Below are 14,467 nucleotides of genomic sequence, written 5' to 3'. Positions count from 1 at the left end.
CTAGGTTCAATGCATTGAAGACCGCCCGCAATTCCAGAATGTTGATTGAGAGGAGGGACTCCTCCTTGGTCCACCGACCCTGAAGGGAGTGTTGCTCCAGCACCACGCCCCAACCTCTTAGACTGGCATCTGTCGTCAACAGGACCCAGTTGGATATCCAGAAGGGACGGCCCCTGCACAATTGTTGGTCCCGGAGCCACCAGAGCAGCGACAGACGGACCTCCGGAGTCAATGAGATCATTTGAGACCTGATCCGGTGAAGCAGGCCGTCCCACTTGGCTAGAATCAGCCTCTGGAGGGGACGAGAATGGAATTGAGCATACTCCACCATGTCGAATGCTGATACCATGAGGCCCAGCACCTGCATCGCCGAATGTATCGACACTTGCGGACGAGAAAGGAAGCAACGAATCCTGTCCTGAAGCTTCAGGACTTTCTCCTGACACAAGAACAACCTCTGGTTGGGAGTGTCCAATAGCGCTCCCAGATGCACCATGCTCTGAGCAGGGATCAGGGAGGATTTCTTCCAGTTGATAAGCCACCCGTGGGCTTGTAGAAACCGGACCGTCATATCCAGATGACGCAGGAGAAGTTCTGGGGAATTTGCCAGGATTAACAAGTTGTCCAGATATGGCAGTATCCAGACCCCTTGAAGGCGGAGTACCACCGTCATCACCGCCATAACTTTTGTGAAGACTCGCGGAGCCGTTGTTAAACCAAAAGGTAACGCCCGAAACTGGTAATGGAGGTTGCCAATACCAAACCTCAGGTATTGCTGATGTGACGCTGCTATAGGAATATGCAGGTAAGCATCCTGTATGTCCAGGGAGACCATGTAGTCCCCAGGTTCCAAGGCCAGAACTATAGAGCAAAGGGTTTCCATACGGAACTTGGAAACCTTCACAAACCTGTTCAATGCCTTGAGGTTGAGAATGGGCCGGGAGGACCCATTCGGTTTCGGGACTAAAAACAGCGGAGAATAGTACCCCCGGCCCCTCTGCGCAAGAGGCACCTGTACTACGACTCCTGTATCCAGGAGGGTCTGTACCACCGATTGCAGAGAGTTTGCCTTTGTCTGGTCCAACGGGACGTCTGTCTGGCAAAATCGATGAGGGGGTCGGTTTTTGAAGGCTATGGCGTAACCTCGAGTGACGACTTCCCGTACCCAGGCATCTGAAGTGGTCTTCAACCATTCCTGGGTTTACCCTAGAAGCCGGCCCCCCCACCCTGGGATCCCCCAGGGGGAGGCCCGCCCCGACATGCGGCAGGTTTATCGGTCTTGGAAGCTGGCTGATGGGCCGCCCAGGCTCTTTTTGGCTTTGGCTTACCAGGTTTGGAAGTGCGGACCTGCTTGTTGTACGCCTGACCTTTTGCTTTACCTGAAGGACGAAAGGGGTGAAAGGAAGTACCTTTAGCCTTCGACACAGAAGGAGCGGTACTTGGCAGACAGGCAGTTTTGGCAGTAGCCAAGTCAGCCACTATCTTATTTAAGTCCTCCCCCGTTTTTCTAGAGTCCAGATCCACAGACCAGGATCTCAGCCACAATATCCGGCGAGCCAGGACTGACGTAGTAGAGGCCTTGGCTGCTAGGATACCGGCATCAGAAGCCACCTCTTTAATATAGCGAGAAGCTGTGACAATATATGACAAGCATTGCCTAGCATGGTCAGAAGAGATTTCAGCTTCTAACTCCAAGGCCCATGCTTCAATAGCCTCTGCAGCCCAATAGTGGGCCTTTGTGCAGCACCCGTGAGGGTGTAGATCGCTTTAAGACAACCCTCCACACGTTTATCCGTATGCTCTTTTAAAGACGTGACGGTAATGACAGGCAGAGCTGAGGAAACCACCATCCTAGCCACATGTGAGTCTACTGGAGGAGGCGTTTCCCAATTCTTAGACAGCTCTGGCGCGAGGGGATAGCGAGCCAGCATCTTCTTTTGAGGCACAAACTTCATACCCGGGTTTTCCCAGGGTTCCTGACGTATATCCACTAGGTGATCAGAGTGAGGTAAAACTTGTTTAACCACCTTCTGACGCTTGAACCTATCTGATTTCTTAGGAGGGACAGATGGCTCAGGATCATCCGTAATCTGTAGAATTAATTTAATAGCCTCCAAAAGATCAGGAACATCCACATGTGAACTACCCTCCCCATCAGCAGTATCTGAGTCAGAACCTGTGGGGTCAGTGTAAGTGCCGTCTTCATCAGACGAGGTGTCAGTGACAGCAGTGGATTGTGAGGAGACAAGCGTTCGCTTAGAGGACCTCTTGGACTTAGGCGAGCGATGGTCAGACTTTCTTGTAGTCAGGGACTGGTTCAACTTCTTCAATTGAGCAGATAAATCGTCCACCCACGTCGGGTTAGCTGCAGGGACCACATACGGTTGTACCGGCATTGGGGGTCCCATAGAGGGTGTTAGTCTATGAACTAGCGTATGCAGAAGCGTGGAAAAAGCGGCCCACGGTGGGTCATTATGTACCTCCGTTGCCACAGTCCCACTGGGGGGCAAGGAGCCCCCAGAACCAGAGCCCACAGCTGCTATATTCCCCTCATAGTGATCTGTGGCTTCAGCAACATCGGCAGTGTGTTCAGCCCCAGAACCGTTACCCTCAGAAGCAGACATGATATAACTTGCTATATCAGGTAACACAGTACAATTGGCAGCAGCACAATACCTCTTACCCAAACCCCTGCGCAGTGTAGTCAGCACTAGCAGAGATAAAGGAGAGATATGGTGACTAAATCACAGAGAAAAATACGTAGTAAAGTATATCTTTGTGAAACTCATATATCAATATAAAACCTGACGAACCAAGCCCCGTCAGGTTCTAGAATATAGGGATAGCAAGTTGAGTGAAAGACACGAAATGGACACCACTCAGCTATCTAATGCACACACATATAGTCACAGTTTGTACAATGCAGAGGTTATTACTAACAATAATACTGCACTGGACTAGCTTATATATATATAGTTATATAGTCAATAGATATAACACTACACAGTAAGAACTGGATGTATATCACAGGGAAATTGTACTAGAAAACCCTGACTAAATGCACTCTGTCTAAAAAGGCAGGTAGAATACTTAAGTGTCATGTAAAGTCACAGCACTGACAACCAGGCGGCTTTACACAGGAGGATTTGCCCAAGCAGTCCAAGGAACAGTGAAGCTGAGGGATAATGGCGCCCAGACACTGACAGGGAGTGAGGGAGAGACAGATATGCAGCTCTAGGGCGGGAACATTTGCGGAAAATGGCGCCCTGGGGCTGGGGGAGGGGCATCAGGTCTAAGCCTTATCCCCCTGCTGGCAAAACCACCGGGTACACTGTGGGCTACTGAAAATGGTTTAGAGACAAAACCTGACCTGCACCCATGCCCTGATGATCTAGTGGGATCGCCCGTACTGCCACAGTGTCCACTGCCAGCGCGCGCGGCCCGCCTCCCACTGACCGCACCGGATCACGATAAAGACCGGGTCCCGCAAGCGGGACCCAGTCACCACCTCCCGAAGCGCGGCCACGCGATCCCGGAGAGCCCCAGTCGTGTGTGCCTGACGTGAAGAAAACCGGAGCCTCCTGCTGTAGTTACCCGGCAACCAGGGCTCGGGAGTGTACAGCGCCGCTGGGGAGAGCTGGAGCTGCAGCAGTGAATGTCTTCTGACATTTACCACCGCTGCTGCCCTTGAAGTCTTCACTTTTTTCTTCAAAAAAAGCTCTTCTTAGGGCTGCCTGGAGCAGTCCCTCTGTTATGTACCTGCTTACTGCAGCACCAACTACAAAACTGAGCTCCTGTGCAGGGAGGCGGGGTTATACAGGAGGTGGCGCTGTGCATTCTGGGAACAGTCAAAGCTTTGAGCCTGTTGGTGCCTCGGATCAAGATCCTACTCTACACCCTTATGTCTATTCCTTGTGGAGCCCAGTGTACCCTGCAGCAGAAAAATCCTTTTAAAAGCCCGTTTAGGCTGTTTTTCGCTTTACGAGTAGAGGGGTCCCCGAGGTCCGGAAGCAGCGGCAATCAGCAGCAGAGGTACCCGGCAGCGAGTCCCACTACCAGCGACAGTGTGGCACAGTAACAGTGCCACTCACTGTCACCACACGCAGCCACTCGGCGGCTGCAGACAGACAAGGCGGGCTGCGCAGCATGACCTCTGAAGTCACACACAGGCGTAGAGTCAAATAGGTCAGGGCAGCACCTGAGCTGAGTGCTCATTGCTGCTGGGGGGGTGGGGGGACAGGACATTGCACATGTGCACTGTAATCCCGGAGAATCCAGGATTGGCACTACTGGGCCAGAATCCCGGCAGTGATCGCAAAAACGCGCTATGGCGCGTTTTTTACTCGTTTTTGAAGACATGGGACTCCAGTTTACAAAGTGGGAGGGTCCCCGGGGATGCGCTCCTCATTAGCCAATCCCTAAGGGGGATTTGTTTTAACTGACACGCTGGCCTCGGGCTGAATGATATAAAGAGGAGGTGGAGCCAGTGATTACTGCAGTGTGCCTAAGTTTCCCCTCCTCTTTGGCGCCTGGCTGCTTGCGGAGGCCGGGTGACTCTGTGTCGGTGAGTGAATAGTGCGGCTGGTGGATGGGTTACGGTAGGTGGGGTTGCCACAGCGTCTCTGGGGGGTGCTGGCAATGTGCAGGGATCGGCGTCCTCCATGATCTAGTGGGTAAAGCTGGGCTTTGTGACTGGGGCTTCCCGCGGTGCCGTCTGAGGCAGTGGCCGCGCTGCCGCTCTTGCTTTGAGGTGTTCAACCCCTCGAAGCAAGAGCGGCAGCGCGGCCACTGCCTCAGACGGCACCGCGGGTAGCCCCAGTCACAAAGCCCAGCTTTATCCACTAGATCACGGAGGACACCGATCCCTGCACGCGTGGTGCCTTCCCTATACTGTGTCCCTGTGTCCGCTACGGCCCGGGGGGGGGGGGGGGGGGGGGGGGGCGGTGGTTACTGCAGTGTGCCTCAGTGCTCTTACCTGGTGCAGTGTGCCTCAGTGCTCTTACCTGGTGCAGTGTGCCTCAGTGCTCTTACCTGGTGCAGTGTGCCTTAGTGCTCTTACCTGGTGCAGTGTGTATAACATGCTCTACCGGGCGCATTGTGTTTAACGTGCTCTACCGGGTGCATTGTGTATAACATGCTTTACCGGTCGCATTGTGTATAACGTGCTCTACCGGGCGCAGTGTGTATAACGCACTCTGCCTGGCGCAGTGTGTATAACGCGCTCTGCCTGGCGCAATGTGTATAACGTGCTCTAACTGGCGCAATATGTATAACGTGCTCTAACTGGCGCAATGTGTATAACGTGCTGTACCTGGTGCAATTTGTATAAGTCCTCTACCTGGTGCAAAGTGTATAACGTGCTGTACCTGGTGCAACGTGTATAACGTGCTGTACCTGGTGCATTGTGTATAACGTGCTGTACCTGATGCATTGTGTATAACGTGCTGTACCTGGTGCATTGTGTATAACGTGCTGTACCTGGTGCATTGTGTATAACGTGCTGTACCTGGTGCATTGTGTATAACGTGCTGTACCTGGTGCAAAGTGTATAATGTGCTGTACCTGGTGCAAAGTGTATAACGTGCTGTACCTGGTGCAAAGTGTATAACGTGCTGTACCTGGTGCAAAGTGTATAACGTGCTGTACCTGGTGCAAAGTGTATAACGTGCTGTACCTGGTGCAAAGTGTATAACGTGCTGTACCTGGTGCAAAGTGTATAACGTGCTGTACCTGGTGCAAAGTGTATAACGTGCTGTACCTGGTGCAAAGTGTATAAAGTGCTGTACCTGGTGCAATTTGTATAAGTCCTCTACCTGGTGCAATTTGTATAACATGCTGTACTTGGTGCAATTTGTATAACGTGCTGTTCCTGGTGCAACGTGTATAACGTGCTGTACCTGGTGCAACGTGTATAACGTGCTGTACCTGGTGCAACATGTATAACGTGCTGTACCTGGTGCAACGCGTATAACGTGCTGTACCTGGTGCAACGCGTATAACGTGCTGTACCTGGTGCATTGTGTATAACATGCTGTACCTGGTGCATTGTGTATAACGTGCTGTACCTGGTGCATTGTGTATAACGTGCTGTACCTGGTGCAAAGTGTATAACGTGCTGTACCTGGTGCAAAGTGTATAACGTGCTGTACCTGGTGCAAAGTGTATAACGTGCTGTACCTGGTGCAATTTGTATAAGTCCTCTACCTGGTGCAATTTGTATAACGTGCTGTACCTGGTGCAATTTGTATAACGTGTTGTACCTGGTGCAAAGTGTATAACGTGCAGTACCTGGCGCAATATGTATAAAGTGCTCTACGTGGCGCAGTGCGCATAGGCGGTTCTACCTGGTGCAATGTGTATAAGCGGCACTACTGTGTGGTGTAATGTGAATTGGCACTATTATGTGGTCACGCCCCTTCCCCATGAAGCCACGCCCCTAAAATGTTGTGGCGCGCATTGCCTATACTTTGCGATCTGGGTGGTGGGACACCAATTCACTTTCTGCCTAAGGGCACCAAAATGTCTAATTATACCTCTGGTGCAGGGTGTCCTGCATGCTACACAGCCCAGCAGAACTGTCGCCCAATCCTCCCCACCTTGCAACACTTTTGTAGTGTCCAAATAAGATTAAGTTTAAAAGAACCTTCAAGTTTAAAAGAACCTTCATTCCGATGGGACCCAGAAAAAGACCGGTAGGACCCCAAATTTCTAAAGTGAGGGGTCCCTGGGACCCACTTTTTTTTTGGCTCAGCGCGATCACTGCCCGGGATCTACTATATTGCAGGCTCCACTGATGCATGCAGAATACGCGTGCCGATGCCAATCCCCTTCCAACACTGCACGGGGACAAGCTCTTTTTGGATCCTGAGTCCCACCTAGAATACTAAACTAAATTTGAATGAGAATTTTAATTTTCACATTGAAAATTTAGTCGATAATAAAGTGTTGCCAGGAAATGTCTTTGTTCTGTCACCACAAAAAGTGTTTAAATCTCAGCACATTAACCTCCTGGATGACTAAAGCCCCGCCCATTCCCAAGGCCATCTGAAGCTCTGCCCCGTGAGTGGGCCCCCCAAAATAGGTTAGATTATTCTGCAGATATACTTGAATAATTATGGCAATATATGTAAATAGGGTGTTTGGCAGTACAGAAAAAGTATATGTAGGCTGCAGATACAAAGAGCTAGATGCATCATCGCTTGGAAAGTGATAAAATCGAGAATGAAAAAGTACCAGCCAATCAGCTCCTAACTGCCATGTCACAGGCTGTGTTTGAAAAATGGCATCTGGCCCAGAACATGTAATCGTACAAAGGTTGAAAATTAAAGACATTTCCAGAGAGTGCAACTTCAAGGAACAAGGGGTATATTTTAAAAGTATACTTTTACTTTGCCATAAACCAATGGTACTTAAACTGGGTGCCATGGCATTGTCTATTCTGTTAGTTCTCTCTCAGGGTGGCAGTTTAAAAAAATATATTTATACTTTTTATATGTAACTCTGCTCTAGTCAGTTATACTGTATCTAGAATCCAGCAAATAAGGAGTCATTTGTCCACCCATCCTCTCAGTACTAGAGGCCTTGGTGGTCATTCCGAGTTGTTCGCTCGTTGCTATTTTTAGCAGAATTGCTAATAGGCTAAAATCCGGCAGTTCTGCGCACGCGTATGCACCGCAGGGCGCACGCGCTAAGCAATTTCACACAACTATGATATTTTACTCACGGGCGAACAAAGCTTTTCAGTCGCTCTGTTGATCGGAGAATGATTGACAGGAAGTGGGTGTTTCTGGGTGGTAACTGATCGTTTTCTGGGAGTGTGCTAAAAAAACGCAGGCGTGCCAGCAGAAAACGCAGGAGTGGCTGGAGAAACGGGGGAGTGGCTGGCCGGACGCTGGGCGTGTTTGTGACGTCAAACCAGGAAATAAACGGATTGAGGTGATCGCAATCTAGGAGTAGGTCTGGAGCTACTCAGAAACTGCAAGGAAATACTTAATAGCAGAATTGCTAATCTTTCGTTAGCAATTCTGCTATGCTAAGATACACTCCCAGAGGGTGGCGGCTTTGTGTTTGCATTTCTGCTAAAAGTAGCTGGCGAGCGAACAACTCGGAATGAGGGCCCTAATTCTGACCTGATCGTAGCAGCAAATTTGATAGCAGGTGGGCAATACCAAGTGCACTGAGGGGGGGGGGGGGGGAGGGGGGGCAGATATAAAATGTGCAGAGAGGGTTAGATTTGGGTGGGGTGTGTTCAAACTGAAATCTAAATTGCAGTGTAAAAGTAAAGCAGCCAGTATTTACTCTGCACAGAAATAATATAACCCACCCAAATCTAACTCTCTCTGCACATGTTGTATCTGCCACACCTGCAGTGCACATGGTTTTGCCCAACTGCTAACAAGTTTGCTACTACGATCAGGTCTGAATTACCCCCATGGTTTTGCCCATCTACTAACAAATTTGCTGCTACGACCAGGTTTGAATCAGGCCCTGAGTGTGCCACATTATGTAATTATGAATTATTCCCTTTATATGATAATCCCCTGAGAGTAGGCTATTCATTAATATTGCTCATCTATAGGTCTGTACACATTAGACGATGTCGCTCTGTGAACGACGTCATCTAATGTTTCCCCTCCCGGGCCGGCCGGTCGGCGGCCGACTGTACACACTGAGCGATATCACCGCTCATATCGCTCAGTGACGTCATGCCTTCGCCAGCCGTGCATACAGCTCCTGGATGACAGTCCAGATCCTGCATGCATGCACTGCCGACAGCGACAATCGTTTCCGACCCGCGGGGCCGAGCATTGGTCGTCGCTGGCGTCATACACACTTGCCGATAAAATGAGCAACGTCGCTCAGGGAGTGGGAAAATGAGCGACATCGCTCATTTTATCGGCAAGTGTGTATGGGCCTTATTCCTTATCATTGCTAAAGCTTGTTTTGAATGATCAAAATGGTAAAGCTTTTGTTTTGTTTCATGTGCAGCAGTGCCATAATTGTTAGAATTATAGTAATAGGTTATCACAAGCATTTGTAGCCTAAAAATTTACAACAGGGCCAACAATGTCTATATAGCAAAGAAAGAATCGTTTAGGAAAAGCAACAGTACAGTCCTAGGGGCTCATTCAGCATCAGTCGCTATTGAGCTGAAATTGCTATGAAGTGATTTCAGCACAGATGCGTACGCCGGTGCACACATGCACAAGGTCTTAAACTGCATTCTCTTTAGAACAAAGCTTAAGTTCTGTTGGGTGATGGGGCATCGACACCACGTTTTGTGGCCAACACACTGTTTGGGGGCGTTGTCCGGAAGGTTGCGGGGCAGGCTGCGGCGGCTGTGATGTCACACGCAGCCGCTGTGAACCAGAACATGTCGGCCCTGTGTCTGCCTATGCCTAGGCTGCACAGGCAGGCGGCCACCCTGATCATGCGAGCGATTCGCTGCTGAGCAAAGCATTCAAACGTTAGCGGAGAAAAAGGGCCCGGCATGCAGGGCGGACTTGCCCTCTGCTGATCGTCCCCCCACATGTAAGTGAAGCGAGTTGTAGATGCTGAATTAGGCCCCTAAGACCTTATTCAGAGATGGTCGCAGATCACTGCATACGCAGCAAGATCTGCGTCCATCTCCTCACATGCTGGGGGCCGCCCAGCAAAGGGCAAGTCCGCCAAGCATGTGTGGCTTCGCCTTACGATGCGTCCACATTTACATTGCGGATGCATCAAACTAAGGTTGACCCCTGGCAGCACGTCAGGCGGTCTGCTGCTATTTGTTTAATCAGAGCGGCTGCATGTGATGTCACGCAGCCCCCCTGAAAACGCTCCCGGCACACCCCCGTTCGGCCCGCCTTGCCTCCGCAATACCTTGTCACTGCCCTGCGAACGCCCACCGCTGTCAATCACAATGTGTAAGGTCGCGCAGGCGCGATATACCCGCTGTGCGTATGCAGTTTGCCAAGCCTGAATAAGGCCCCTACTTCCCAAAATGGACCCATTAGTACCGTAAGTACATTAAGGGGGGAATTCAAATGTTTGAAAAGTCTATTAGAAAGGAAAAAAAACACACACCCAACTGACTTTTCAAACAATTAAATACCCCCCTAAGAGTAAATTTTGTAGATATTCATGTTTAATACATTTACCAGATTATACAGGATAATTCCATGGAAGTAAATCTAGATGCATAGGGGGGTATTCAATTCAAGTCAGAACTGCCATCTTGCCAGAAAGACGAAAATTTCCGACTTTTTTAGGTCAGGTAGTGTTCTGACCTATTCAATTGAGCTGCCGTTTTTCCGACAGGTCGGTAATTACGTCTTGTCGGAAAACACGTGGATCGGCGGATTAGCCGCGGATCCACGTGTTTTTATCAAAATCCGACAGGTTTTAGCCTCGTTTCCGACAATGTCAATCCGACTTTAATAAAATTTGGATTGCCATTTTCGGTAACGGCCAAATCCGCTAATTGAATACTGAAATGTCGGACTTTCCGTCGGAAAGGATCCAACATCTATACAACTGATGTCAATTGAATACACCCCATAATATGCATAGGCTCAAATGCATGCTGCGTACCTGCACTATTTAGTAGTTACCTGTGATAAAACCATACCTTCATATTTCAAAGGTGTCTGGATTACCTTGGATGACCTTATAACCCAGAGGTTCTCAAACTCGGTCCTCGGGGGTCCACACAGTGCATGTTTTGCAGGTCTCCTCACAGAATTGCAAGTGAAATAATTAGCTCCACCTGTGGACCTTTTAAAATGTGTCAGTGAGTAATTAATACACCTGTGCACCTGCTGGGTTACCTGCAAAGCATGCACTGTGTGGGCTCCCGAGGACCGAGTTTGAGAACCACTGTTTTAACCTTATAGCAGTGGTTACCAAACTGTGTGCCGTGACACCCTGGGGTGCCTCGGGACACTTGCATGGGTGCCCTGGGTTGGTGGTTTAGGACCAATTCAAATTATTTATGGTCAATGTACCTAGCAAAACCAGTACTGGTGGCTGCCAATCATAAAATTTGTGGTAAAAACCCAACATACAACATCTAAATGCATTTCTCCAATGCAATTATGTCAAATTTATAAAGTATGGTTTTACAGTCACAGCAATAGCTGCAGATATGCATGTACTCTAATTTAAAGCAGTGTAGTGCATCCCTTTATCTTTATTTTATAGTTGTAACACACCCATTTTTTTAAAGGATCAACCAGCTGCAAATGAATTGTTGTCAGTAACCAAATGTTAGCAACAGATGAGAAGGCTGCAGGCTGCAGCGACACTACAGAATCACTTCACCCAGTACTGATCTGTTATTTATTACGCAGTTATACTACGATGCCGTAACGCTATATTGGAATATATTTGCAAACAGAAAATCCCCTGTATATGCCCCTAGCAGCAATATAATGATGAGGGCATTTGCAGGACTCCCCGCACTACAAGGCAGCAGCCACAGCCGGGAAGCGATGACGCAAGGGGTGACGTCACTGCGTTACCTTGCTGTTCTCCCTCCAGGTATCTGACCCTCAGGTCGTCCTCGCTTTTCACCTCCGAGCTGAAGTAGCGCCCCCCAGCGCCGGACAGGCGTATCAACAGCTGCACCTGCCCCCCATGTTGCCGAGCGCGGGGGAGCCGCCACGGGGCGGAGTGTGCAGCACCAGCAGCTCGGCTGCCGCAGCCCAGGACCCTCAAGCCAGCTAGAGCCGCCGCCATACTGAGTGACGTCACGTGAACGCCGTCGCCGCCGCTACAGCCCGTCTCCGTCAGTGCTTGGCTCCGCAAAGACTGCTCCTGTTTGAGACTGTGCTCGCACAATGTTGTTCATAAAGTTATTTTAGAAAGAGACGGAAAAAAAATGTGACTGGTCTTTGAAGCCGAATAAATTCATTCATCTCAGGAGCCGAACGCAGTCAGTGGGAGGTTGGAGCTGCTGCACCGTGCACCTGTTGCTGAGCCGGGCTCTGCGCCTCTGACCCCGCACTCCCACAGCACGCCGGGGAAAATTTACAGTCCCTGACGCGCTGAATGGCAGCTGGGCTAGGGAGACACAATGACATAACTATCTGAAGGCAAAACATCTTAAGATTTCCAAAGGTGTTGCAATAAAAAGCTTTAATAAAATAAGAATTTACTCACCGGTAATTCTATTTCTCGTAGTCCGTAGTGGATGCTGGGAACTCCGTAAGGACCATGGGGAATAGACGGGCTCCGCAGGAGACTGGGCACTCTAAGAAAGAATTAGGACTACTGGTGTGCACTGGCTCCTCCCTCTATGCCCCTCCTCCAGACCTCCGTTAGGGAAACTGTGCCCGGAAGAGCTGACACAATAAGGAAAGGATTTGGAATCCCGGGTAACACTCATACCAGCCACACCAATCACACCGTACAACTCGTGATACTATACCCAGTTAACAGTATGAATAACAACTGAGCCTCACGAACAGATGGCTCATAACAATAACCCTTTAGTTAGGCAATAACTATATACAAGTATTGCAGACAATCCGCACTTGGGATGGGCGCCCAGCATCCACTACGGACTACGAGAAATAGAATTAACGGTGAGTAAATTCTTATTTTCTCTGACGTCCTAGTGGATGCTGGGAACTCCGTAAGGACCATGGGGATTATACCAAAGCTCCCAAACGGGCGGGAGAGTGCGGATGACTCTGCAGCACCGAATGAGCAAACTCAAGGTCCTCCTCAGCCAGGGTATCAAACTTGTAGAATTTTGCAAAAGTGTTTGATCCCGACCAGGTAGCAGCTCGGCAAAGTTGTAAAGCCGAGACCCCTCGGGCAGCCGCCCAAGAAGAGCCCACCTTCCTCGTGGAATGGGCTTTGACTGATTTAGGATGCGGCAGTCCAGCCGCAGAATGTGCAAGTTGAATCGTGGAGCAGATCCAGCGAGCAATAGTCTGCTTAGAAGCAGGAGCACCCAACTTGTTGGGTGCATGCAGGATAAACAGCGAGTCAGTCTTTCTGACTCTAGCCGTCCTGGAAACATAGATTTTCAGGGCCCGGGCTACGTCCAGCAACTTGGAAGCCTCCAAGTCCCGAGTAGCCGCAGGCACCACAATAGGTTGGTTCAAATGAAACGCTGATACCACTTTAGGGAGGAACTGGGGACGCGTCCTCAATTCTGCTCTGTCCATATGGAAGATCAGATAGGGGCTTTTACAGGACAAAGCCGCCAATTCTGACACCCGCCTAGCCGAAGCCAAGGCCAAAAGCATGACCACTTTCCACGTGAGATATTTTAATTCCACGGTCTGAAGTGGCTCAAACCAATGTGATTTTAGGAAATCCAACACAACGTTGAGATCCCAAGGTGCCACTGGGGGCACAAAAGGGGGCTGAATATGCAGCACTCCCTTAACAAACGTCTGAACTTCAGGCAGTGAAGCCAGTTCTTTTTGAAAGAAAATAGACAGGGCTGAAATCTGGACTTTAATGGATCCCAATTTTAGGCCCATAGTCACTCCTGACTGTAGGAAGTGCAGAAATCGACCCTGCTGAAATTCTTCTGTGGGGGCCTTCATAGCCTCACACCAAGCAACATATTTTCGCCATATGCGGTGATAATGTTTTGCTGTCACATCTTTCCTAGCTTTTATCAGCGTAGGAATGACTTCAACCGGAATGCCCTTTTCCATCAGGATCCGGCGTTCAACCGCCATGCCGTCAAACGCAGCCGCGGTAAGTCTTGGAACAGACAGGGCCCCTGCTGTAGCAGGTCCAGTCTGAGAGGCAGAGGCCAAGGGTCCTCTGAGATCATTTCTTGTAGTTCCGGGTACCAAGTCCTTCTTGGCCAATCCGGAACGATGAGTATAGTTCTTACTCCTCTCTTTCTTATTATCCTCAGCACCTTTGGTATGAGAGGAAGAGGAGCTAACACATAAACCGACTGGTACACCCACGGTGTCACTAGAGCGTCCACAGCTATCGCCTGAGGGTCCCTTGACCTGGCGCAATATCTTTTTAGCTTGTTGTTTAGGCGGGACGCCATCATGTCCACCTGTGGCCTTTCCCAACGGTTTACAATCAGTTGGAAGACTTCTGGATGAAGTCCCCACTCTCCCGGGTGGAGGTCGTGCCTGCTGAGGAAGTCTGCTTCCCAGTTGTCCACTCCCGGAATGAACACTGCTGACAGTGCTATCACGTGATTTTCCGCCCATCGGAGAATCCTTGTGGCTTCTGCCATCGCCATCCTGCTTCTTGTGCTGCCCTGTCTGTTTACATGGGCGACCGCTGTGATGTTGTCTGACTGAATCAGCACCGGCTGGTTTTGAAGCAGGGGTCTTGCCTGACTTAGGGCATTGTAAATGGCCCTTAGTTCCAGAATATTTATGTGTAGGGAAGCCTCCTGACTCGACCATTGTCCTTGGAAGTTTCTTCCCTGCGTGACTGCCCCCCAACCTCGGAGGCTTGCATCCGTGGTCACCAGGACCCAGTCCTGTAT

The 14,467-nt window shown here is 49.9% G+C and overlaps 1 protein-coding gene across 3 annotated transcripts in view; it reads right to left on the bottom strand.

The window, feature by feature from the left end:
- Positions 1-11,823, bottom strand: part of AUH (AU RNA binding methylglutaconyl-CoA hydratase) — a 625,046-nt gene extending 613,223 nt beyond the window's left edge. Inside the window, exon 1 of one of the 3 annotated variants that reach the window (XM_063913676.1) lies at positions 11,505-11,823. In XM_063913676.1, coding sequence (XP_063769746.1) covers positions 11,505-11,721 — 217 coding nt within the window. In that variant the 5' untranslated portion in view covers positions 11,722-11,823. The remainder of the gene's footprint in view (positions 1-11,504) is intronic. The other 2 variants (XM_063913677.1, XM_063913675.1) reach the window with 2 other exon arrangements.
- Positions 11,824-14,467: the final 2,644 nt, after the last annotated feature.

This window comes from Pseudophryne corroboree, chromosome 1 (assembly GCF_028390025.1).
Source record: "Pseudophryne corroboree isolate aPseCor3 chromosome 1, aPseCor3.hap2, whole genome shotgun sequence".
NCBI classification, from domain to species: Eukaryota; Metazoa; Chordata; class Amphibia; order Anura; family Myobatrachidae; genus Pseudophryne; species Pseudophryne corroboree.
This window is presented reverse-complemented; position numbering and strand designations above follow the sequence as displayed.